This window comes from Pan paniscus, chromosome 10 (assembly GCF_029289425.2).
Source record: "Pan paniscus chromosome 10, NHGRI_mPanPan1-v2.0_pri, whole genome shotgun sequence".
In the NCBI taxonomy this organism is placed as follows: Eukaryota; Metazoa; Chordata; class Mammalia; order Primates; family Hominidae; genus Pan; species Pan paniscus.
The window spans coordinates 51,747,017-51,774,838 of NC_073259.2; the positions used below are offsets into that span (position 1 = coordinate 51,747,017).

The 27,822-nt window shown below is 37.0% G+C and overlaps 1 protein-coding gene and 1 non-coding gene across 20 annotated transcripts in view; both read right to left on the reverse strand.

The window, feature by feature from the left end:
• The window catches only part of PPHLN1 (periphilin 1), a 120,741-nt gene that overhangs the window by 33,389 nt on the left and 59,530 nt on the right, over positions 1-27,822 (reverse strand). For all 19 annotated transcript variants that reach the window (XM_014347185.4, XM_055095737.1, XM_014347191.3 and 16 more), the window contains 3 exons: positions 27,530-27,609; positions 21,366-21,485; positions 16,062-16,202 (listed from right to left, as the gene is read on the reverse strand). In XM_014347185.4, the coding sequence (XP_014202671.1) occupies positions 16,062-16,202; positions 21,366-21,485; positions 27,530-27,609 (341 nt within the window). The remainder of the gene's footprint in view (positions 1-16,061; positions 16,203-21,365; positions 21,486-27,529; positions 27,610-27,822) is intronic.
• LOC112436750 (U6 spliceosomal RNA) lies at positions 16,407-16,508 on the reverse strand. Its single transcript, XR_003025453.1, has one exon. It is a non-coding gene; the product is annotated as a U6 spliceosomal RNA (small nuclear RNA).

The following is a 27,822-nucleotide window of genomic DNA, read 5'->3' on the forward strand; positions in this document are numbered from 1 at the left end:
GAATTGCTTGAACCCGGGAGGCAGAGGTTGCAGTGAGCTGAGATTACGCCACTGCACTCCAGCCTGGGTGACAGAGCAAGACTATGTCTCAAAAAATACAAATAAATAAAAACAAAAATAAAAATGACAGGTTTTGGCCTGTGGTCTTAAGTAAAGACATGCAGTTGCCCTTGAGTATTTGTAAGCATAGGTCCACGTTCACACATACTTAAAATTCTGAATATAAGCTCACAACCGCAAAATATAATACACGCAAGGGAACCTGCTACCACGAGTAAGAGTCAGCAGAGACAACAGCTGAATTAAAACCCTGACACCTTAATATTAAAATTATCAGTTACAGATTATAAAACGTTTAAATACATAAGAGAGAATAACATGAGCGATAAACAATCTAATTCTAGGTAAATTTGCAAAGAAAACCAAATTGAACTTCTAGAAATGAAGAATATAACTAACGTTAAGAATTCAATAGAGTAGGCCTAGCCAGAACAATCAGGCAAGAGAAAGAAATAAAGGGCATTCAAATTGAAAATGAGTAAGTCAAACTATTGCTGTTCGACAACGATGACTATATACCTAGAAAACGTTGAAGACTCCTCCGAAAGACTCCCAGATTTGAGAAACGAATTCAGTAAAGTCTCAGGTTACAAAATCAGTGTATATGAATCAGTAGCACTGCTATACACCAACAACGACCAAGCTGAGAATCAAATCAAGAACTCAATCCCTTTTACAATAGCTGCAAATAAAATAAAATAAAATAAAATACCTAGGAATATCCTTAATCAGAGTGATGAAAGATTTCTACAAGGAGAATTACAAGAAGCTGCTGAAAAAGAAACATATCCCATGCTCATGGATTGGAAGAATCAATATCATGAAAAGGACCATACTGCCAAAAGCAATCTACAGATTCAATGCAATTCCTATTAAAATACCAACATCGCCGGCCGCGGTGGCTCACACCTGTAATCCCAGCACTTTGGGAGGCCGAGGCTGGTGGATCACTTGAGGTCAGGAGTTCCGGACCAGCCTGGCCAACGTGGTGAAACACCCTCTATACTAAAAATACAAAAATAAGCCGGGCATGGTGGCAGGTGCCTGTAATCCCAGCTACTCGGGAGACAGGCAGGAGAATCGCTTGATCCAGGGAGGCGGAGATTGCAGTGAGCCGAGATGGTGCCATTGAACTCCAGCCTGAGCAACAAGAGCGAAACACTGTCTCAAAAAATAAATAAATAAAATAATAATAAAATAAAACACCAACATCATTTTTCACAGAATTAGAAAAAACAATCCTAAAATTCATATGGAACCAAAAAAGAGCCCAAATAGCCAAAGCAATCCTAAGCCAAAAACAAATCTGGAGGCATCACGTTACCTGGCTTCAAATTATATTACAAAACTATAGTTATCGGCTGGGCACGGTGGCTCACACCTGTAATCCCAGCACTTTGGGAGGCTGAGGTGGGCGGATCACTTGTGGTCAGAAGTTTGAGGCCAGCCTGGACAACATGGCTGAAACCTTGTCTCTATTAAAAATACAAAAATTAGCTGGGTGTGGTGGCAGGTGCCTGTAATCCGAGCTACTCCAGAAGCTGAGACAGAAGAATCACTTAAACCCAGGAGGTGGAGGTTGCAGTGAGCTGAGATGGCGCCACTGCACTCCAGCCCGGGCAAGAGAGTGACACTCCATCTCAAAAGAATATATATATATATATATATATATATACACACACACACACACACACACACACACACACATATACATATATATAGTTATCAAAACAGCATGGTACTGGTATAAAATAAGGCACATAGACCAATGGAACAGAATAGAGAACCCAGAAATAACGTCAAATACTTACAATTAACTGATCTTCAACAAAGCATACAAAAACATAAATTCAGGAAAGGACACCCTATGCATAAATGGTGCTGGAAAAACTGGATAGCCACATATAGAAGAATGAAACCGGATCTCTATCTCTCACCTTTATACAAAAATCAACAACTCAAGATGTAACAAAGACTTAAATCTAAGATCCGAAACCATAAAAATTCTAGAAGATAACCTGGGAAAAACTCTTCCGGACATTGGCCTAGGCAAAGAATTTATGACTAAGACCCCAGAAGCAAATGCAACAGAAACAAAAATAAATAGGACCTAATTAAATGAAAAAGCTTCTGTACAGCAAAAGAAATAATCAGCAGAGGAAACAACTCACAGAATGGGAGAAAATATTTGCAAACTATGCATCTGACAAAGGACTAATATCTAGAATCTACGAGGAACTCAAATCAGCAAGAAAAAATAATAATCATCTCCTCAAAAGGTGGGCAAATGACATGAATAGACAATTCTCAAAAGAAGATACACAAATGACCAACAAACATATGAAAAAATGTTCAACATAACTAATCATCAGAGAAATGCAAATTAAAACAACGAGATACCACATTACCCTAGCCAGGAGGGCGATTATTAAAAAGTCAAAAAACAATAATGTTGGTGTGGATGCAGTGAAAAGGGAATACTTTTACTCAGCTGGTGGGAATGTAAATTACTACAACCTCTGTGGAAAACAGTATGGAGATTTAAAGAATTAAAAGTAGATCTACCATCCAATCCAGCAATCCTACTACTGTATATCTATCCAAAGGAAAAGGAGTCATTATATCAAAAGACATGTGTTTATACAATACGGAAGGAAAAAAAATTAAAAAGACACCTGCATGTATACGTTTATTGTAGCACAATTCACAATTGCAAAGATATAGAACCAACCTAAGTGTCCATCAACCAATGAAACAATATGGTATATATACACCACGGAATACTATTCAGCTGTAAAAAAAAAAAATGAAATAATATCTTTTGGAGCAATTCTGATAGAGCTGGAAGCCAATACTCTAAGTGAAGTAACTCAGGAAACTGAAACCAAATACCATATGTTCTCACAAGTGAGAGCTAAGCTATTGAGTATGCGAAGGCAGACAGAGTGGTATAATGGACTATGGAGACTCACAAGCAGGAGGGTGGAGTGGGTGAGGGATAAAAAACTATTTTTTTTTTTTGAGACAAGAGTCTCGCTCTGTCGCCCAGGCTGGAGTGCAGTGGCGTGATCTTGGCTCACTGCAACCTCCGCCTCCTGGGTTCAAGCAATTCTTCTGCCTCAGCCTCTCGAGTAGCTGGGACTATAGATGCGTGCCACCACGCCCAGCTAATTTTTGTATTTTTAGTAGAGACGGGCTTTCACCATATTGGCCAGGGTAGTCTCGAACTCCTGACCTCGTGATCCGCCTGCCTCGGCCTCCCAAAGTGCTGGGATTACAGGCGTGAGATACCGCGCCCAGCCTTTTTTTTTTTTTGAGACTGAGTCTCACTCTATCCCCCAGGCTGGAGTACAAGGGCACGATCTCCACGCACTGCAACCTCCACCTCCGGGTGCCAGCGATTCTCGTGCCTCAGCCTCCCGAGTGGCTGAGACTACAGGCATGCACCACCACACCCAGCTAATTTTTGTCTTTTTAGTAGAGACAGGGTTTCACCATGTTGGCCAGGGTGGTCTTGAACTCCTGACCTCAGGTGATCCACCCGCCTCGGCCTCCCAAAGTGCTGGGATTACAGGCATGAGCCACCGCGCCCGGCCTAAAAAACCTATTTATTGAATACAATATACACTGCTTGGTGGTGGATGCAATAAAATCTCAGACTTCTTCTCCCCATGTTGCCTTTCCTTAAAACAGTTTCTTTTGTTTTTTGTTATCATTTCTATGTTCGTCCCTTCGTTCAGTCTCGTAATGATGGTCTCAGGAAGTAACAGAAGTGACTGCTGTAATGACGGTCTCAAGCAGTAACAGTAGTAACTGCTGTAATGACAGTCTCAAGTAGTAACAGTAGTAACTGCTGTAGTGACTGTCTCAAGTAGTAACTGCGGCAATCAGCCACAAGTGTGGCTATACAATTCATCCAAATAACTAAAAGCCACTTGTACTCTAAAAGCTATTGAAATAAATATATATATATTATATACTCAATGGATCGATTACATGGCAAATTAAATACAATTAAAGACTTAGAGATAGTCTTTCACAAGATATGAAAGAAACAAAAAAGTGTAAGGAAAATGAAAGGATAAAAAAAAATCGACCTAATTTCAACTGGAGGACATAAAAATAGGAGAAAATAGAGGATATTAAATATTCAAAGAGATAACACTATAATTTTCCAGCTCTAATGAAAAATATAAACTCTCAGATAGAGAAGGCGTAATTTAACATAAATCACCTTAAACAGAATAAATTTCAAAAACAATCCATACTTAGATACATTATGGGGAAACTGCATATCAAAAGTAAATGCATTTTAAAATAAAAATAATTTCTTTCTTTCCCAATTCAGGTTGTTGTAAAGATCTAATGAGAATACATAATTTACATAAATCTCAATAAATATTTTAGTCATATGTACTAACTTTATGAGAAATCCTCTCAATCTTGTGTGTTTTGAAAACCATTACAGCCTGGCTGGCTGTGTTTTTGCATCCAAATGAATGAAACAGTTTTGCTGCTTCTTTTACTTTCTAACTGCTTAAAAGCAAAGGTTCTTGAAGACTCACTGTAATATTTATCTTCATTAGCTGGAATTAGCAAATGACAGAGCCAAACTACATGAGACTGAAGCACCCTTTCCAGTACCATTCATAACTGTTAAACAAACATTTACAGCAAGCCTACGATAGCCAAGGAATTCCAAATGATGCAAAGATGATTAACTAGGTAATTTTCCTTTCAGCCTGTTAATAAGGTAGGCAGTATCTTATCTGAACACATGCCAGCTATTAGTAGGAAGAAAAGATATTAAACTTCTGGTTGTGCACAGTTGACTATGCAACTGATGAATTCAGTGAATAAGAATATATTTTTAGTATAAATAAAACAAAGTTTAAAAAAATCAGACATGCTTCAAACTACCCTACCTTAATGCCAGATTCAAGTAAAAAGTCAATTTAACATTATTTACTCTTTTGCTTTACATGGGGTCCTTACAGTTTTGACAATCACAATAGAGAATGTACTGCAAAAAAAAAACATGGAATGAAAACATATTTGTATGTAAGAAAGCCTCTACTGACAGAATCCTAAGTGTTTCTTTAAGCTTTTCCAAAGCTACAAAGAATTTCTAAAGCAGATAATTAGAGATTTACAATGAGTACTATTTAAACCCTCTAGATTTAAAAAATGTTTATTATTATTAGGACTTCATATGATCTGAAACTTCTGGAGAACAATATAAAATTAGGACTTCATATGATCTGAAACTTCTGAAGAACAATATAAAGCTGTCAGAGATATAATATAAAACTGGAGAACAATATAAAACTGTCAGAACTCTGGGGCAAGAATTATAATTGAGACCCCCAATAGAAGACAATGAAACTAATGAAAACAGACACATAATAGATAAATAATCGTCAATTATCTTAAAGATAGAAATAAGCAACACAATTCAGTACAGTCTCTTTAACAGCAAAAGATAATGGAGTGGATACGTTCAGGACAATGTTCAGAAAAAAAAACCTTAAAGCAGTTTTCAATGGGAGGAAAGTTTTCAATGGGAGGAAATACACTATATTTGCTGGCAAGGAATTTACATACCATAAATGATTATTTCAAAGGTACCATGAAAGAAAACATTCCTTACCACTCTAACAAGGGGATTGTATGATTAAAATAATAAATGAAAGACAAAATCCCTATCCCTAAGTAATACTGCTGTTATATATTTTAAAGACTGTTTCCCAAGCACATTAACCTTTAAAAGACATCTGTACAAAAATCAGGTCTCATTATCCTCAATACAATCACTACCATCATAGGTTAATTATGGAGATGACAATATAACAGCATATTATCACCAACCTGCACATTTCAGTTCTCCAGTATCTGCACTGCCCTTTTCTTTGACTTCTACTAAGAAAGAATCACTAGATAAAAGTGACAGGAGTTGTCCAATTTTTTTTGGTTTTAATGAAGTAAATTTTAATCCACTCACAAAGACTATACAGTAGTCCCCTCACCCCCAATCAGCAGTTTCGCTTTCTATAGTTCCAGTAATCCAAGGTCAACCATGGTCCAAAAATAGGTGATTATAGTACAATAAGATATTTTGAGAGAAAGAGAAGGTAGACCACATTCACACAAGTTTTACATTATTTTAATACTTCTATTTTATTTTACTTATCGTTGTTAATCTCTTACTGTGCCTAATTTATAAATTAAACTTTATCTTAAATATGTATGTATAGGAAAAATATTGGGTTCAGTATTATCTGTGGTTTCAGAAAACCATTGGGTGTCTTAGAACCCAGTTAAGTGGGAGAACTACTGTAATTTACAATACAAGGGATTACCAAAGGAATAGTTTTTTCTCAGTGTGACATATCAGTTACTTAATTGAAATTTCTGCCTTATTTCAAGATCCCAGGCTAATCCACAAAACAATAATAGCAGATATTTTGATTACTGACAATGTCTTAGGCAACATAAATATACATACTCACTTCATTCTAACATTACTATGAAGTGGGTAATGTCACCAATCCCATTACAATGATGAGCAAAGCAAGTCTCAGAAAAGTTAAGTGACTTTCCCAAAGACACATATTATTAAGCAGTTGAACTGAGATTTAAGCCAGATCCCCTAACACCAAAGTTACTTACCTAACTACTAAAGTAATACACCATTATGTACTTTGGTAATTCTCTGTTAATCCTTCTACTGCCTGTATAAAATTCCATAGTGTGGATGCACTAGAATCTACTGGGCTGGTGCAAAAGTAATTGTGGTTTTTGCCATTAAAAGTAATGTTAAAAAAAAAAAAAGCCACCACACTTGGCTAATTTTTGTATTTTTTTAGCACAGACAGGGTTTTGCCACGTTGGTCAGGTTGGTCTCAAACTCCTGACCTCAAGTGATCCACCTCCTCCCTCAGCCTCCCAAAGTGCTGGGATTACAGGCGTGAGCCACCATACCTGGCCAAGAGTCAGAATTTATATGTTAAAAGAAAAGCTGCAGATCAATAAGCATCCAGCTCAGGAATGTTTTTTTTAAATAGCAAGTTAAGCCCGCCCAAAATAGAAAATTATTAATAAAGAATACTAAAGAAGAAAGAGATAAATAAAATCAAAAGTTGGTTATTTGAAAATAATAATAAATCTGCTAACTTCAGTAACACTAATCATGGGAGGATATGATGGCTAACTCTCCAAATAGCCCCCGGTGATCCCTACCTTCTGGTACAGTTGGCTCTGAGTATCTATGGGTTTCACATCCATGGACTGCCAAACCACAGATCAAAAATATTTGGGGGAGAAAAATGAATGGGTATGGGTGCATCTGTACTGAACATGTACTGAATTTTTTCCTTTTCATTATTCCCTAAACAACACAGTACGATTATTTACATAGCAATTATTTACAAACAATTATTTACATAGCATTACATTGCATTAGGTATTATAAATAATCTAGAGATGATTTAAAGTATACAGGAGGATGTGTGTAGGTTATATGCAAATACAAGGCCATTTTACATAAGGGATTTGAGCATCCATGGATTTTGGTATCTCTGAGGTGTCCTGAAACCAATTCCCCACGGATACTGAGGAATCACTACATTTACTTCCTTGTGTAATTCCTTCCGGTTGATTTTGGGCTGGGCTTAGTGACTCACTTCTAATGGACAGAACAAGGCAGAAGTGATGGTATGTGACTTGGAGACTAAACCAATGAAAGCATTAAGGTGTCACTCTTTTACTCTTAGGTCACTAGCTCTAGTGGAGGCCATGTCATAAGCAAGTGCTGTGGAGAGGCCCATATGGCAAGGAAAGGAACCAAAATCTTCTGCCAACAGCATGTGAATGAGCACGGAAGTCAATCTACCAGCTCCAGTCATGTCTGTAGCCCTGTAGCCCTGGCTGCCAGCTGAACTACAACTTCTTGAGATATCCTGAGCCAGGATCTCAACAGGCTTTGTTTATTGTCTCTGAGAGTTTGAAAAACTGACTCTAAAATTTCTACAAAATTCAAAGCTCCAAGTACAGACACACTCTTAAAAAAGAAAAACAAGGTAGGAAGACTAGCTCTACATATATCAAGACTTATGAAAGCTATAATAATGAAGATGGGGTAGTATTGTTGCAGGATCAACAGACCAATGGAATGGAGTCCAGAAACAGATTCATACAGACCTACATGGATGTCTTATAACTCAGGGGTCAATGCAGAGTAGGGAGAAACATATGATCTTTCCAACAAATGGTTTGGGGTCAAATTGATGTCCAAGTGGAAAAAAATTTTGATCCCTGCTATATTTGATACAAACTATACATAAAATCATTTTCAGATGACTATAACTCAATGTAAAATATAAAATTAAAAAAGCTTCTAGAAATTTTAAATAGTAAGACAAATAACAATAGGAAAGATTGAAAAGTATAGATTACAATAAAATTAAGAACTTTTATTCCCCCAAAGATATCAAAAGAATGCCACAAAATGGGAAAAATATCCACAACACATATAACCACCTTGTATTCAGAATATATAAAGAACTTCTACTAATCAATTGAAAAAAAGATAACTAATTAGAAAAATGGACAAGAATTTCAATAGCCGTTTTACAAAAAAAGGATATTCATGTGCCAATAACCACAGGAAACAGTCCTCAGCATCACTAATCAAGGAAATGCAAATTAAAACCATAAGGAGATACATAACATGTAACAACATCAAGGAATCTCATAAACACAATTTTGAACAAAAGACGCTAGACACAAATACTATATTCCATGTGATTCTATTTGTATAAAGTTCAAAAACAGAGGCCGGGCACGGTGGCTCACGCCTGTAATCCCAGCACTTTGGGAGGCTGAGGCAGGCGGATCACGAGGTCAGGAGATCGAGACCGTCCTAGCTAACGGGAAATCCCATCTCTACTAAAAATACAAAAAATTAGCCAGGCATGGTGGCGGGTGCCTGTAGTCCCAGCTACTCGGGAGGCTGAGGCAGGAGAATGGCATGAACCCGGAAGGTGGAGTTTGCAGTGAGCCGAGAACGCACCACTGCACTCCAATCTGGGTGACAGAGCAAGACTCTGTCTCAAAAAAAAAAAAAAAAAACCAGACTAAACTATAATGTTAAGAATCAATTTAGTAGTTACCTTGAAGGGGGTAAAGGTTAGGAGGGGAGATGAACGGATTCTTGGGTGCTGGTAATATTCTATTTCTTGCCTTGAATGGTAGTTCTTACAAGTATTTGCTTTGTAGAAAAAAATCACTCAGATTAACAACTAGGTTCTGAACACTCTTCTTTCTGTATTACATACATCACTAAAAGTGATTTTAAAAAAAAGCAAAACATAATAACAAACATAGCAGAGTTTAGCATGGCTAACTTCAGCCAACTGGAAAATTAAATTACACTGAACTGCTCACTTTTCCCCCAAGTTCAAGTAATTGAGGGATTAAAAATCTTAAGATTTGGCTTTCAGGCAGACCAAAAAACCCCTACAAACATTCCCCCAGCTAACTCATGTAAATAAGTATTCAAAACAGAAATAACATATATTGCATTGTCTGATTTCCTATAATGGTTTTCTTTTTAAAACCCCAAAAACATAAAAAATGCAAAAAGAAAGAGGAAGAGTAAGGAAAGAAAAACAACGAAAGATAACATAATTAGCTCCCAATAAACCAGACATTAGACAATCATCAATTCACTTCTAGTGTTTACTTTCAAGTTACCTTTAAGTAAAACATGAGATTTTCTTAGTGCAGCTTTTAAAATGTTTCTTATAAATGGACTGAGAATATCAATTAACTCACACTGTAATTGTAGTCAGCACTCAAGTGCATATAAAACATACACATTTGTTCTCTCCTGGCACAATACCTGAATTAAACAATAGTTAAGAGAGGACAGCAGATGTTTCAAGACAGATCACATCTTAAAAATGAGAGATGACAGATGAAGGGGAAAGTATGAGAACAACTTATGCTTTAGGAAAAGGACGGTAGAGAATTCTAAGGAGGAAACATTAATCTTTTTATGCTATGTGTATACAAGCAAAACAGATAAGGAACACTGAGATAAAAAGAGCAAGCCAAATGAAAAATGTGAAAGCAAAATCACAAAGTCCCCCAAAATAAGCAAAAAAAAATTTATTTTATTTTTATTTTTTTAGACGGAGTCTCACTCTGTCACCCAGGCTAGAGTGCAATGGCATGATCTTGGCTCACTGCAACCTCTGTCTCCTGGGTTCAAGCGATTCTCTTGCCTCAGCCTCCTGAGTAGCTGGGATTACAGGCATGAGCCACCACGCCCGGCTAATTTTGTATTTTTAGTAGAGACAGGGTTTCACCATGTTGGTGAGGCTGGTCTCGAACTCCTGACCTTGTGATCCGCCTGCTTCAGCCTCCCAAAGTGCTGGGATTACAGGTGTGAGCCACCATACCCGGCTGCAAAACAAATATTTTTTAATAGTATTTTTACATTTCATTTTGAACAAATTCGGAAGGAGGTGGGGAAAAGGAAATAAACAACAACAAACCAAAAGAAGTGAAGAGGTAAGAGGCAAATAGTCGAAACCTTGACACTGACCAGAAAATCACCTTTCAGAGGTAAACCTATATCACAAACTTGCTATGAAATATTTTTGTTGTTGTTGTTGTTGCTGTTGTTGTTGTTGTTGTTGAGACGGAGTTTTGCTCTTGTTGCCCAGGCTGGAGTGCAATGGCGCAATCTCGGCTCACTGCAACCTCTGCCTCCCAGGTTCAAGTGATTCTCTTGCCTCAGCCTCCTAGGTTCAAGTGATTCTCTTGCCTCAGCCTCCTAAGTAGCGAGGATTATAGGCACCCACCACCATGTTGGGCTAATTTTTGTATTTTTAGTAGAGATGGTGTTTCACTATGTTGGCCAGCCTGGTCTCGAACTCCTGGCCTCAAGTGATCCACCCGCCTGGGCCCCCCAAAGTGCTGGGATTACAGGCGTGAGCCAGTGTGCCCAGCCTAAAATATTCTTAAGAAGTAATTTGAAAGTAATCAATATTGCAAAGCTGCAAAGAAACAGGCAGAAAGTATTACTTAACACTACCATTAACCACCTGTATGGTAATTTTCATACATAAACGGCTTTCACATATAATAGGTTGTTAATTCTGTGAGAGAACTTATAATTAGAGAATGCAGTGAGACCTCGTTTCAAAAAAAAGAAAAAAAAAAGAGGAAAAGGTCTCTAAGATGTGAAAACACTAAGTGTTCATTATACCATGCCATTTATAAATGTCCTTACCATAAAATACTCAGAGACTAAAAAAAATTGTTGACCTAAGAAAACAAAATTGAGTAGCATGGGACAGTAATTTGGAACCACTAGGTAAAATCCTTACCTAACACTGGTAGAGAGTGGATGAGGAGAAGAGGTAAGAAAATGAAGCTTATACTTGGGTTTATGCCATGGGGAATACCTTTACTGGAACTGCTTTATAACTGGGTATTTTTTGTTTCAGTGGTAACATCCCCAAGGATAAGGTGCAAGATGGCCTCATCCCTTAAGGTACTCATATCATTTTAAGTATGGTTCTAATAAGACTTGGTATCTGTACTATCTAGATTTTATATTTGATGTAAATATAACATCTTAACAGATTCATCAAGCTTCCCACTTAAAGAGATATCAGGTACAAAATAACTAAATTACCTTTAAGAGATGCTTCCTTTTAAATATGATACAAATTATCTTATAGAGATAGCTTTTAGATTCTCTTAAAATAAAAACTTTATACTTTTACTTCAACAAGCTTCTGCAGTAACAGCATGACCAGAATCTGGTAAATTGTAACTTTCAAACTCTTTGAAATTTGGTCAAAATAAATCATTTCTTTTCAAGTTGTTTTGGGAATCCAGACTTTCAGAGGTAAATCTTATGTGAGTATATTTTACTAACTGTATGTATGTAAAATCTGAACAAGTGGTTGGTAATAATGGATTGTTAAATACAGTAGGGTAGACTTGATGTCTAGACAAGATAGTGGTGAGAGCTGCACTTTAAAGAACATTGGTTACTTGCTCTGATAAAAAGGAAAAACAAAGAATGTTTCTATTATGTAAGGTTACTATGAAATGCTTAGATCTTGAACCTACAACAATAGATACAGCTGCCACTACTTTGAAAACAATTTCATTGGAATCCATCATATGCTAAAAGCTGATTATTTTCCATGTCCACAACTCTAGTTAACATTTTCAAGACTGTACATTTGACTAATCTTTACTTCTAGCCTCTTTAAATGTAAAACAAAAACAGATTATATATGAGAAAGAGCAAGAGCTAGTGAGTGTTGGGAATCATCAGACAATGAGTAGTAGCTGAAATGAGACACTGTAAGAAGAGAAGAGGGCCACAGCTACAACACTTACAATTAAATCTAACACCCTATCTACGGAAGAAAACCTGCTCTGCACAATTCATTAACTCAACAAATACTAATTACTGACTGACACATAACAGTGGTATATTCGAAGGTTATTTAAAAACTTATTTTAATTTAAGAGCCCTGTGTCCTTAAGAAGGTTTAAAAAAAAAACTTAAAATTCTATAGTTAAATATGAAATTACTACACACAACTGTGTACAGAAAAAGTAATATTTAACTTTTAATTTTCAGTATGATTTAGATCAGGAAGGGACCTAAGATTATTCAGCCCAACCCTTTTATTTGGAGAGAAAAGCGAAGAAAAGCTAGTAAAGTAGCCCATATAGTCGCACAAATGGTGATAGTACGGAGTTCAAAATAAAAAATATATTAAGTAGATTTAGACTTACAACAGACTCTTAATAAAGCTAATAACAATCAACAAAATAAAGTCTGAATTAACTCAATTTTTCTTAGCTAATTGTAATAAGGAAAGGGGTTCCTAAATGGCTAAGAAGTAAAATTTCACATAACAAGGCTGGCATAGCTATGACTATAATAAAAATTGTCTTTACAGAAACAAAAAATATTCAGGATAAGTGTTTTGAAGTTAAAAGAAAGAAAAGAACACCAAAATAATCAATCCCTTTCCCCAAGTGTCCCTGATTACTCTATTTCTTTATGTTTAAGAACCTCAGAATGGGCCGGGTGCGGTGGCTTACGCCTGTAATAGGTGGGTAGATCTCTCGAGCCCAGAAGTTGGCGACCAACATGGGTAACAAGGTGAAATCCCATCTCTACAAAAAATACAAAAAAAAATTAGCTGGAAGTGGTGGCACACACTTGTAGTCCCAGCTACTCAGGAGGGTGAGGTGGGAGTATTGCTTGAGCCTGGGGGGTGGTGGCTGCAGTGAGGTGTAATCGTGCCACTGTACTCCAGCATGGGCGACAGAGTAAGACCCTGTCTCAAAAAACAAACAAATAAACAAACAACAACAAAAAACACCTCAAAATGGTACCCTCCCTATAACTAAAATGATTCCTATCTATATTTTAACTATAAATTACCTGATGAATATATAATCAGCTCTTTTTTCAAAAGATAGCATACTTATAGGCAGCAGACACCAACCTTTTTGGCAACAGGGACCAGTTTTGAGGAAGACAATTTTTTCCACGGAAGGAGTGAGAGGGCACACAACCTAGATCCCTCGCGTCTGCAGTTCACAATAGGGTCTGCGCTTCTGTGACAATCTAATGCCACCACTGATCTGACAAGCAGTAGAGCTGAGGAGGTAATGCTCACTCCCCTGTCCTCCCTCCCCCCTCCCCATGGCCACTCACCTCCTGCTGTGACGCCCAGTTCCTAACAGGCCACAGACCAGTAGCGGTCCACAAGCCCAGGGGTTGGGGACCCCTGCTTATAGGTAGAAAAATAAACATTTTCATAAAACAGCATTATATTAGGAGAGTGTTCTGAAAGAGCCAAAGAGGTTTAAAAACGAATTCATGGTACTTGTTCTTTTCTCATTTATTATCCACCAAATAAAAATAAAAAGAGAGAGACTTGTCCTTCTACAGATGCCAAGTTTTTGTAATTTGAAGAGTATAATATATTTAAAAAATATTTTCAGGCACATCCCTGCAATTGTTTTGGTTTAGGCTTTATTAATTGTATTTACAAACACAATTTTTAAGAAAGGTTGACGGTGACTGGTACAAGCAAGAAATTAAGATTCTCTGCAAACTCACATTCTGATTACTCTCAAACCTGGCATGTGACATCCACAATATTAAACCAAAAACCTCCCAGAATTGTTCATTTTAAATGTAATGCTTTACTCATTAAAAATATACATGTATATCTTTTAAAAAATATGGAGAAATCAGGGACTGTATTTGAAAACATGGTTCACAACAGATGTAAATATCTATTAATAATGGGCTAATATGGAATGATCTCTAAGAATACCGAACAGCATACAGAGTATAGCCACTTGCGTGCATGTGTGTGTGTGTGTTTGTGTGTGTGTGTGTGTGTGTGTGTGTGAAAGAGAGAGAGAGAGAGAGAGAGTGAGAGAGTGAGAGAGAGAGAGAGAGAGAGAGAGAGAGAGAGAGAGAGAGACAGGGTCTCGCTCTCCCCTGTTATTTCAATCAAGTTTTTCTACCAGTTACATTCTTAAGAGAACCTCTCCTTTTAAGAACTGCATCTTAGCACAGTGGCTCACACCTATAATTCCAGCACTTTGGGAGGCTGAGATAGGAGGATCACTTGAGGCCAAGAGTTTGAGAACAGCCTGAGCAACAGGCTGTGAGATTCTATACAGTAGTTAGGGACTACTCGAAGGTCACTTGCAGGTTTATGACTCCACCTGTCATCCATCCAACAAGTATTTCTTGTAAGCCTACTACACATACTGTTCTTGGTGATGGCAGATGTAGCAGTAAATAAAACAAGATAAAACAAAGCCCTTGTTTTCACAGAGCATCCATTATCGTAAGGGGAGAAAAGGAAATAAAAACATATGTCAAGAAAAAAAAGGACAGTAATTTTATATAAAATAAAGACATTCATCTTTGTGTTAAAGATAGATATACTGAGCAAACCTTTTACTTATGCTCTCATTTAATTGGTATCTTGAAAGGTACCAACTGCCTCCCAATCACCAAATTAAACAGAATTTTCTCAGTCTCCATTTTCCTTATATTCCTCTAAGCATCTGATACTGCTCACCACCTTCATTTTGAAACTCCAATGGTTTGCATGACAAATTTCCTATTCTGGTTCTTATCTTTTCACATTAGTGTGACATTAACATAAGCTACACGGTCACATCTAGGATTTGAGACCATCCCCTATCCAACAAAAGGAAACGGATTTAATTGATGTAGAAATCGGACAGCACCTAGAGAAAAGTTTTCACTTTGTTCTTAATTTCCGATAGTTTTTAGAATATTATTATCAATGTAATTACATTTATTCAACGCACTAGAGAGTAACAACATCAATAAGCACCTGTACAAAATGTTACATTTTATAAAACCCTTTCACATTTACTTCATTTAATCCTCATAAAATGATAATAACCCTATAATAGTTGCACATTAAAAACAAAGTCCTGCTTTTCAGAATGACTTCACTAAAAAACTAGACTTAAATAGTATCCTTTATTTTTCCTTTAATATTTGGAAACTACCTTAAAGTATAATGAAAAAACATAACAAACATCTGTAATCCCAATATTCAAAAATAACATTTGCTAACATTTTGCTACATTGAACATTTCTTCCATCCCATCCCTATTAACTTTAATAATTTTTAATTGCTTCATACTAACTAGAATATTAATATTCTGTAAAAAAGAAGTCTGTTTTTTATTTAAAAATAAACAATCCAGGTGGGGGACCATACTGATCAAACTGACTGTGAAGTCAACTCAAACAATTTTTATAATTTTTTAAGTTGTAGTTTTAGAGTTACAGGTGGAAAAAGAAATGAAGCATATTTATTCAATAAATGTTTACATGTGCAAAGCAACACAAACAAAAATTATGTACATGAAGACAACTAGATTCTCACCTGTTCAATCTCTTTGGTTTTTGATGCTATTGCTTTAGAGCGAGTGGTTAGCTGACTATCTTCAAATAATTCTATCCCATGTGTTGTGTTTGACTCAGGTTCCTCTGGCTGGTCAGTAAACAATGGTGCTGTGGATCCCGCCTTGAAAAGGAATTAGAAATCTTTAATTATTTTCTTAAAAAACATAGAGCAGTTCAGATGGTTGTGTATAGGCACCAACTGGCAAATTATATTAAGTGCTAGATTTAACATGTTTTAAGAAAAGAAAACTCTCTCCATTTCACTATGCATAATGAGCATATGTGAAATGGATTAAAGAAGAAATGACTGCTACTTTTTTTTTTTTTTAATATGGAACACTTCATGAATTTGCGTGCCATCCTTGCACAGGGGCCACGCTAATCTTCTGTTTCATTCCAATTTTTAGTGTATGTGCTGCCGAAGCAAGTGAGGCTGTTACTTTTTAAATTTTAGGTAAGACAAAGCCTCTAGGCCTATTCGATTCCAAAATATTATTTCACATTATATTAAGATACAGATAAAAAATTATTGTCCCTTGACTATTGCTTAAGTGATCAGTTTACGAAATACTGAGGAGAAAAAGTCCAAATGGAAGTGAGAGGTGTTGTACACACATAAAGAAATATATTTAAAGGGAATATGAGAAAAGGCTGTATTTTTAGAAGTTAAATCACCTTGCTCCTGTAGCCTAATAATTCACTGAAATCATTAAAAAGAAAACCCCACAAATCAATAATGATCACTTCAGTTTTAGACCAATAATTAAAAATGAATAAATATACTGTGAATTATGTCTAAAACGGTCAGGTGGGAGATTAAGTATTGGAATACATATATGCATAGACTATCTCTGGAAGGACACTACAGAAAAAATTATCAAAGGAGTTGCCTCAATAGTAACAACTTAGAAGAAGTAGCAAAAAAGAGCCACATTGTAAATACTTTGGTGCCATTTGAATTTCTGACACATACATGTATGATCTACCAAAAAAAAAAAAAACCCGAGGCAGGTGGATCACGAGGTCAAGAGATCAAGACCATACTGGCCAACATGGTGAAAACCCGTCTCTACTAAAAATACAAAAATTAGCTGGGTGTGGTGGCAGGTGCCTGTAATCCCAGCAAGAGAATCACTTGAACCCGGGAGGCAGAGGTTGCAGTGAGCCAAAATCACACCAGCGCCACTGCACTCCAGCCTGGCGACAGAGCCAGACACCGTCTCAAAAAACAAACAACCCTAGTTTTTTTTTTTTAACAAGTTTGAGTTACATATGTTAAGGGACTTATACCAAAAGCATAAAAATCATTTAAGAAAAGAATTCCACTAGCAACATTCTTTGTAAATTGCCCAGTCGCTGGTGTTCTGTTACTGCAACACAAAACTAAGACATAGGCCTATACACAATATGTAAAACTAAGACATAGGCCTATACATAATGTGTAAACTGGTGAGCAAAGAAAGTACAACAGAGAAGATAGGAGCTTTCAGAAACAAAAAGCAAGTGAAAAAGGGGAAAAAAAACTGACAGTTAATTTAAAAGAGCTCATTAGTAATTAAATGTATTTCAATTAGATATATATGTCCAAGGTACTGTACAGAAAACAAAGCAAGTGTTTGAGATACATTCAACATATATCACTAGGCAAAAAAATTAAGGTCATCAATGAAATATAAAGTGGCATAAAATGTTATAGTAGGTAGAAAAGTGGAATCAAGATCTTGAGTTGTATTATCTCCAACACTAGTGATTCCACTGAATGAGTATAAATTTGAAAGAGAGCCATGGAAGATGGTCATTCTAGACTAGGGACAGAATAAGCACAGACATTGAAGCCAAAAATAACACCCTATATGTGAAAACAACATAAGTCGTAAATTTTAAATTTTTCCTCTACAGCAGGAAGTGACCTGTTCTACTGAGACTTTTTTTTTTTTTTTTTTGAGACTAGGTCTTGCTCTGCCACCCAGGCTGGAGTGCAGTGATGCAGTCACAGCTCACTGCAGCCTCAATCATCCAGAAGCAAGATCCTCTCACCTCAGCCTCCTGAACAGCTAGAACTACAGGCACATGCCACCATGCCCAGCTAATTTTTTGTGGATTTTTTTTTTTTTTTTGTACAGACGGGGTCCCACTATTTTGCAGGTGTAAGCCAGCATACCTGCCCCGCTGTCCCCATTTCTTTTTTTTCTGAGACAGGGTCTTGCTCTGTCACCCAGCCTGGAGGGCCATGGTGTGATCACAGCTCACTGCAAACTTCAATTCCTGGGCTCAAGTGATCCTCCCACCTTAGTCTCCTGAGTAGCTGGGACTAAGCGGCCACCACACCCAGCTTTTTTGTTTTTTTGTTTTTTTTGTAGTGACAAGACCTCACTACATTGCCCAGGCTGGTCTGCAACTCCTGGCCTCAAACAATCTTCCTGCCTAGGTCTCATCTACCAGGACATTCTAATAACCTTCAAACAATTTTCTTTTCATTCTGACAACCAAAAGAAAACTCTCACAGCTATTTGTTTAAGGACAGCAAATTATATCTCTACAAAACTTGACTGCAACCTTCTTGATGGCTAGGATGGTACCTCAAAAGCAATGTCTGACACAAGTAGATATACAATGCATATTTAGTGAATTTAAATAAACTATAAGAAAACTAGTACAGTATTTTTTTAAGTGTGCCTTAAAACACTAATCCTGAAATACATGCTGTGAAAAAAATTACATAGTCAAAAGTTTGGTAAATTATGCAAACTCTTTTATTATCCTCTTACTGAACACCGATGAACATATTAATAATAAATTAAAATCTCTAAAAAGTGCTGAAATATCAAAACCAACCTAACTCTTTTAAACTTAGCATCTCAAATAAACTGGCTACTAGAATCTTTTTTTTTCTTCCTCAGACCATTAAGACCCTTCAGATATGCTGTCAAATACCTTGGGAAATGCTGTAGTAGAGCCCAGAAGATGAAAGTATAAAACTGAAAAGTGGCAGGAACCACAACATGCCTGAATATTTAAGTATATTATTGAATTTACCTTCAATTTCACTGGACTTTCTACGAACTACACGTTTTCCCAAACAAATTGCTTAGAACTATAATGAGGGCAGCAAGTGAAGACAAGGTGGAAACTTAAGCATTCATTCTATCTATCTCAGCTCATAATAATGAAATGTACACAATGTTTCTGAAGTACATGAACCATTACTTAAAAGGCTCATATAAAATAAAATATTGCCACAATTAGATTTAAACAGACACGCACATGCACACACACACACATACACAGTACTTTGCCAAACTCTTGCTTGGCATCAAAGGCCTTTCTTCTTTCCAGGCTATTCTGTCAAATTAGATATCAGTTTACAGGACCAAGGCCAAAATTATATTTCTCAAAAAGCATGGACCACTGAAATGAGTAACTATTTAACAATAGCCTGAGAACAAATTAGCAAAATATTAATAAGCTAAAGTATTAATAAGAGAAAAATATTAATATGATATGGGACTAAGTTTACAAAAATTATCTCAAAAATTTCCCAAATGATTTCCAGTACGAAAAAGTATCAATCTAAGTAGAAAAATATTTTAGAGAATGGGATGAAATTGATGCTGCTGTTCAACATTAATGACATACAGAAATAAACATATTATGGTTATCAGTGCTACTCTCACATATCTTGCCTTTGATCCAACAAAAGAACATGTCTGACCTATGACTCAACTTACAGATTATTTTAGGGTTATTTACTTTTCATTAATTTGAAATCTAGCGAATTCTGAGCAAATTTTAGAGGAAAAAAAAGATGTTTAAAAAGTCTTTCTAGATCCCAAGTCACTCATGGATTATTCAGTGTCAAGATGCATTCAAGAAATGAGAGAAGCCAAGCAGAATATTTAAATTTGAGAACAGTAGTGAGCTTTTATAAAAACCTGAGATAAAAAATGATGGGAGAAAGGAGGATAAATATACTATTAATGTTCATACATTAATAAAGCCTTGTTAATTGGAGATGAAGTATTAAGAAATTATTCTTTTTGAAAGTTTTTGGTTCTATAAAACAAACTACAAATATTCCAAAGCAGCAATTTTGAAGCATAAATACCAATGATTAATGTAGAAACATTATTCTAAATTATTAGAGAAAATAACCAAAATAATCCAATTAAATGTATTACTGAAAAGTATTGTTCATGCTTTTAAATAGTGCTGGAAAAGTACCAAGAAGGAACAGCTTGGTGTTTTTGATACATTTACTGGAGAATATGCATAAATATCTATTATTATAGCTACAATAAGGAGGAAACCTTGACCCACTTAAGAACAATCGATATCTAAAAGACAGATCAGCATTTTTAAAAAGAAAGGCTCTATTTACGTAAGTTCTGATAGGGTTTATACTTTTTATGAGCAGTGTACATTAGTTACTTTGGAAAGGATCTTTTCACTGTATAAAGATGTAGTTAAGTATTATTTTTACATACAATATCAATGCTTGATCCCTTTTATCAAAGAACATTCTATAAAAGTCATTCCAAAAGTAAATCAAAAAGCCAGAATGCTCCTTCAAATAAAAATAATTTGTCACGGGACGGATTTTTATATTCTCTACCTGTCATGTCAAAGAATTCCTATAGTATCAAATCCTGAATCTAAAAGCTTAATTGTGACCACAAAATTTCTATATTTCCCTTTTAGAGATGTTACAGTTTATACAGAAATTTTTCAGTTCATTTCAAAATATGTTAATACAAACGTGTCATAAACCTTTTTCTATGGTCCCAAAAATGTTCCCATCTTTCGGTATTCAAGACTCATCAAGGTCTCGGGTTGCCCAGACAATGAATAATTTTATTTCTTGGGATATTTATGAGATAATCTGCATGAAGTATAACAAGCAATATAAATATGGTCCACAATCCAAGGTCAAATTAGATTTCTGTTCTGAATTCACTGGTTTATAACTAGTGGCTTAGCATGATTTCCTGAGATACTTTTAACAGCAAAGCCCATTAAAAGAAGTATATAAATAACGCATTTTTCTTATACTCCATATTTATACTATTCTTACACACCAAAACTACAGGAAACATTCAGACAAAGCGTGATTACTGAATTTAGAGTCATTCATATTCTGACTATCATTCTGTGTGGTAATTTTAATACCTGTAATCCATAAGGATATATTTTGAAGTACAGGAATAAACCAAATATTTTTTGCCCATAATTTAAAATCCAGACAAAATTTTCAGATGTGAAACATAAAGGAGACATTATGCCTTACCTCATACTCAGAAATTTCAGGCAAGTTACTTTCATCTGATTTCTCTAGCTTTTCAGCAGCCCACTTGCTTGCAGCCTCAGCAAGTTCCTTTTCAGTTAGCCTACTGGGTTTGTCTAACACCTAATAAAAATAGAACATTTCTGTTACAATTCTCAAGGGCTTTTAAACTTCAAATACACCAAGAAGTACACTCCACTTACATTTAAAATCATATAAGCCTCCAAATTTCTATGGAGAACAGGTACATTCTTTATTTCCTCCTTCAAAAATATTCAACATGGAATTACTTTAAGTAGCAATTCCTTTGGGACATATAGACCAGATCTAATTCTTAATTTCATTTACATAAGACTCTAGAAATTCATCTAAGTAACAAAGCAAAAGACACTGACAATTAACTCATATAATAATTATATTTAGAATATAAAAGACATCATACTGATTTCAACTTTGTGCCTTTAAGCATATTTAATGAAATAAGTAATGTCTAAATTTCAGTAAAGCAAACTCCTAATACAACAGAAACGTACAGATATGCTATTATTACAGTGTACAGTGAGTTACATAAATCCTACTCCTTACACAAAATTTTTAAACTTAAATTTCATTTTTTGATCCTACTACTAGTTCCTTTATCTAACTGCACACAATAGTAAACAAGGTATGGACTTTGCAGTTATATACAGACCTGGCTTTGAATCGCAGTTTAATGACTTGCTAGGTAGATGACTTTATACACCTAACTTACGACACCATGAGCCTTGGTTTCTTCATTTACAAAATAGGGGTTAATAATGCTCACTTTACAAAGCAGTTGTGAGAATTGAAGGAGGAAATAGATCTGGAAGTATCCACAATAATGCTTGGTACCTTAGTGTTTCTTTCTTTTCCATATTCACTGATGTGAATCTATTATACTAAAACATATCTGAAAATCAATCAGCCCATGGGCTCAATATAAAAATGAAGAAAGTAAAATGTCTTTTCTGGATCAGATATAATTCCCCCAGTACTGTTTAAAGGCTTATTTTGTAAATAAGATATGAATTGTAAAGCACAAATTTAAAAATTATTTCCTTAGGGCCGTTAAGGTAATTCTCTGATTCCATTCTACTTCCTTGGTATACATTTTCATCAGCTTTGCCCTGCCATGCCTAGTTGCATAACCATCTCTTCTTAAAAAACCTTCTATTACTAAGCTTTACTTCTCTAAAGTCACATCACTGATTCCAAATATACCTCTTGTGGATGACAGTGCTGGGCACTGAACTTATGGGGCACTACCATTTATAAAGTGCTTTTATCTATGAACCAAAAGAAGTACTTTAATTAAATAGAATTCCATGAAGGTGATTAGAGAGGCTTTATTATCCCAACTCATAAACTAAAAAACTGAATGATGGTGACCTGCTCAAAGTCATTAATAAATGCTGAGCTGGGACTTAAATCTAGGCTTTTTTGGGAGGGGCGAGGGGGAATGCAGTCTCACTCTGTCACCCAGGCTGAAGTGCAGTGCCGCGATCTCGGCTCACTGCAACCTCCGCCTCCTGGGTTCAAGCGATTCCCCAACCTCAGCCTCCCGAGTAGCTAACAGTACAAATGCGCACACCATAACCGGGTAATTTTTGTATTTTTAGTAGAGACAGGATTTCACCACGTTGGCCAGGCTGGTCTCAAACTCCTGAGCTCAGGTTATCCGCCTGCCTCGGCCTCCCAAAGTGCTGAGATTACAAGCATGAGCCAACGTGCCTGGCTTAGACATTTTTTTAACTGAAAAGGTCATTTGATGTTTTTCTACACCTTGTTAAATTCATCAAACTACTGGCTAGCCATCTACAACATTTACTGGAATATTATAGCAATATATCTATATGAAGTATATTCTACAGCCATTGAGGAAGCTTAAACAGCTCATTCCAAAGCCGTGTCCATATATAAGGTTAAAAAGGTATTATAAGTAATACTTTTATTATTACTCAGTAATAGAAGGTTGTTTTAAAAGCTAGTTAGAAGAAGAAAACACATATACAAACACAAATATATCCAAGAAAGTTGTTTTTTTTCCAGGGGGTGAGGGGGCATACCTATTTAAGAGAAAATTAAAGAGCAAAAACAATTATATGACTTCTCTCTAGCAAAGAATGAAGCAGCTGGGAGCAGTGGCTCATAACTGTAATCCCAGCACTTTGGGAGGCTGAGGCGGGCGGATCACCTGAGGTCAGGAGTGCAAGACCAGACCAGCCTGGCCAACACGGTGAAACCCCATCTCTACTACATATACAAAAATTAGCCGGGTGTGGTGGCAGGCGCCTGTAATCCCAGCTACTTGGGAGGTTGAGGCAGGAGAATTGCTTGAACCTGGGAGGTGGAGGTTGCAGTGAGCCGAGATTATGCCACTGCACTCCAGCCTGGACGACAGAGTGAAACTCCGTTCTGCCCTTTAAAAAGAATGAAGCAAAAGCCTACTATAACTTATGGTCATTCTCTCTGCACATTCGAAAACCTATCATTTGAAACTAACAAACTCTGAAAAAGTATCCCAACATATGGGCAGCCATAATGTTACATCAAAGAGTTCACCAAATCAGGAAATCTAGCTCATAAAGCTCCCCACAGCTACCATGTGACCTTGGGCAAATCAAAGAGGGCGCTACCTTCTGAATATGTAAAATAACTATGGATCTAAAATTGTGATATTTTGATTCCATTTTAAGATTTTATAGTCTGGCTAGGCACAGTGGCTCACGCCTGTAATCACAGCACTTTAGGAGGCCAAGGTGGAAGGATCATTTGAGACCAGGAGTTTGAAACCAGGCTGGGCAACATAGCAAGACCCCATCTCTATTTTTATATACAAAAAAAAAAAAAACTTCACGGTCTGTGAAAAAAAAAATGCAAACATTTACATCAGGGGCATCCAATCTTTGGCTTCCCTGGGCCACGTTAGAAGAATTGTCTTGGACCACACATAGAATACACTAACGCTAAGAATAGCTGATGAGCTTAAAAAAAAAAAAAGGAAAAAATCACGTAATGTTTTAAGAAAGTTTAGGAATTTGTGTTGGGCTGTATTCAAAGCCATCCTGGGCCACAGTTGCATGTAGATCAAGCTTGATCTACATGAAACTATCAGACAAAAGTAGTTAAAAATCCAACATGGTTGTTTTCCACTAAAACTTTTAACATGTAGCACAAAACTCTATGTTGTAACTTATATTCAGATAGCAGTATATTTCAGAGAAAATATTTCATATATAATAATTTGAATTTTTGTAGTGACTTTGATAGGCAGGTACTATTTACTCTTCTTTCATCTACTACCTGACATGAAAACCAAGACAGTGTTCCAGGTGGGTAAAGCACCCTTGATATGTTTAAGACAGAACCATAATCCAATTGGTCTTTGCTATTCAAAATCCAGAATCCCAGAACCCTCAGACTTCTGGGAAAGTTCCAAAGATACAAGTTGTCACAAAGAAGCTGTTTTTTTCCTTCTGAGGCAGGGAAGCAGCTGCCCCCCAGACACCCAGTATATACCGCTAGGTGATATCTACTCTTCCTAAAAAGCCAAAAAGTATAAAAGGCAGAATGAAAAGAAGTAAAGCAGGTAACAGATGTAACAACCGTTATGGCTAAGAGAAAGGGTATGATATCTGTGGAGAACTTCTAACTGGAGAGAACAGATGGAAACAGCAACTTGTCAAGTTTTTAATTTCTGAGGATTTATGTTTTGAATGCTAGAAAGGTAGGAATGAGAAGAATGGCATAGTGAGGGGTAGCTATGTCCTTAAGAAATTAATAACTCCTGAGCCCTCACTCTACTATAGAATAGAGATATGTACCTACTAACATAAGATTTCTGTATGAATGAAAGAAAAAATACACCATACATGTTAGGTATCTGCCTACACTCCCAACTCCCCAAATAAAAGCACAATCCACCAGATATAACCCATCCAACCTGCTTATGGTCAAGATGAGAATATGGGTTGCAGCAATAAGTACTAAATTTGGCATAGACTGTGTTAAAAATTCAGTGAGAAAACTGCCCATTTTTCCTCATAGAAAATAGCAAACTCAGGTTGCTATTTTCAAGCTGTGGTTATTTAAAATGTAAGCGGTTTTGTTTTTTGTTTTTTTGAGACAGAGTCTCGCTCTGTCGCCCAGGCTGGAGTGCAGTGGCGTGATCTCAGCTCACTGCAACCCCCGCCTCCTGGATTCAAGCAATTCTCCTGCCTTGGCCTCCCAAGTACCTGGGACTACAGGCACGTGCCACCACACCCGGCTAATTGTTTTTTTTGTTTGTTTTTGTTTTTGTTTTTGTTTTGAGACGGAGTCTCACTCTGTTACCAGGCTGGAGTGCAGTGGCATGATCTCGGCTCACTGCAAGTTCCGCCTCCTAAGTTCAAGCCATTCTCCTGCCTCAGCCTCCTACGTAGCTGGGACTACAGGCGCCTGCCACCACGGCCAGCTAATTTTTTTGTATTTTTAGTAGAGACGGGGTTTCACCACGTTGGCCAGGATGGTCTCGATCTCTTGACCTCATGATCCGCCTGCCTCGGCCTCCCAAAGTGCTAGGATTACAGACATGAGCCACCACACCCAGCCAATTCTTTGTATTTTTAGTAGAGACGGGGCTTCACTGTGTTAGCCAGGATGGTCTCGACCTCCTGACCTCATGATCCACCCGCCTCAGCCTCCCAAAGTGCTGGGATTACAGGCGTGAGCCACCGTGCCCGGCCTGTTTTTATTTTTCAGAGACAGCATCTTGCTCTGTTGCCCAGGCTAGAGTGCAGTGGTGCAATCATAGCTCACTGCTGGCTCAACCTCCTGGGCTCAAGTGATCCTCTCACCTCAGCCTCCTGAATAGCCAGGACTACAGGTGCATGCCACCACATCTGGCTAATTTTTAATTTTTAAAATAAAGTCTTGCTATGTTATCAAGGCTAGTTGTGAACTCCTGGCCTCAAGCAATTCTCCCATCTCATGAACGGGTGGCCTACCCCTCCACACCTGTGGGTATATCTCGTCAGGTGGGACGAGAGACTGAGGAAAGAAATAAGACACAGAGACAAAGTATAGAGAAAGAAAAGTGGGCCCAGGGGACCGACGCTCACCATAATAAGGACCTGCACCAGCACCGGTCTCTGAGTTCCCTCAGTTTTTATTATTATTTTCACTATCTCAGCAAGAGGAATGCAGTAGGAGAGCAGGGTGATAATAGGGAGAAGGTCAGCAAGAAAACATGTGAGCAAAGGAATCTGTGTCACAATTAAGTTCAAGGGGAGGTACTATGCCTGGATGTGCAAGTAGGCCAGATTTATGTTTCTCTCTACCCAAACATCTCAGTGGAGTAAAGAATGACAAAGCAGCATTGCCACCAACATGTCTCGCCTCCCGCCATAGGGTGGTTTTTCTCCTATCTCAGAACTGAACAAATGTACAATCGGGTTTTATACCAAGACATTCAGTTCCCAGGGGCAGGCAGGAGACAGTGGCCTTCCACTATCTCAACTGCAAGAGGCTTTCCTCTTTTAATAATCCACCTCAGCACAGACCCTTTACAGGTGTTGGGCTGGGGGATGGTCAGATCCTTCTCATCCCACAAGGCCATATTTCAGACTGTCACATGGGGAGAAACCTTGGACAATACCTGGCTTTCCAGGGCAGGGGTCCCTGCGGCTTTCCGCAGTGCATTGTGCCCCTGGTTTATCGAGACTAGAGAATGGCGATGACTTTTACCAAGCATACTGCTTGTAAATATTTTGTTAACAAGGCACATCTTGCACAGCCCTAGATCCCTTAAACCTTGATCCCATACAACACATGTTTTTGTGAGCTCAAGGTTGGGGCAAAGTTACAGATCAACAGCATCTCAGGGCAAAGCAATTGTTCAGGGTACAGGTCAAAATGGAGTTTCTTATATCTTCCCTTTCTACAAAGACACAGTAATAGTCTGATCTCTCTTTCTTTTCCCTACAATCTCAGTCTCTCAAAGTCCTGGGATTACAGGCATGAGCCACCACACCTAGCCAAAAATTTAAGTTTTTAAATGCAGCAAATTAGCTCCCTTGGCATAACAGTAAAGAATAAAAGCATCTGTACTAGTCAGTCCATCTCAATTTGTAATTCTTCTTTAAACTGATTTTAGAAATATAACAAACCTTTGATGAAGAAACTGCTGAACCACTTGAGGGTGAAGTATCTCTTGATGTTTTCAAAGACTGGACAGGCCTCTCTTTATCTATATAAGAAAACATAAGATGTAATTTTTTTTCTAGCTAATTTGTTTTTGATAAAGTAATTTTGTAATGGAATTAATGAGGGGGTCATACACTTATTTTAGTACTAAAACTTTTCATTACATTATTACATTAAATAGGTTAATATCTAAAACTACCTCTCAGAGGCTAAGCACCATCAACAATCTGAAATAACCTGGAACCAAAGGATATCA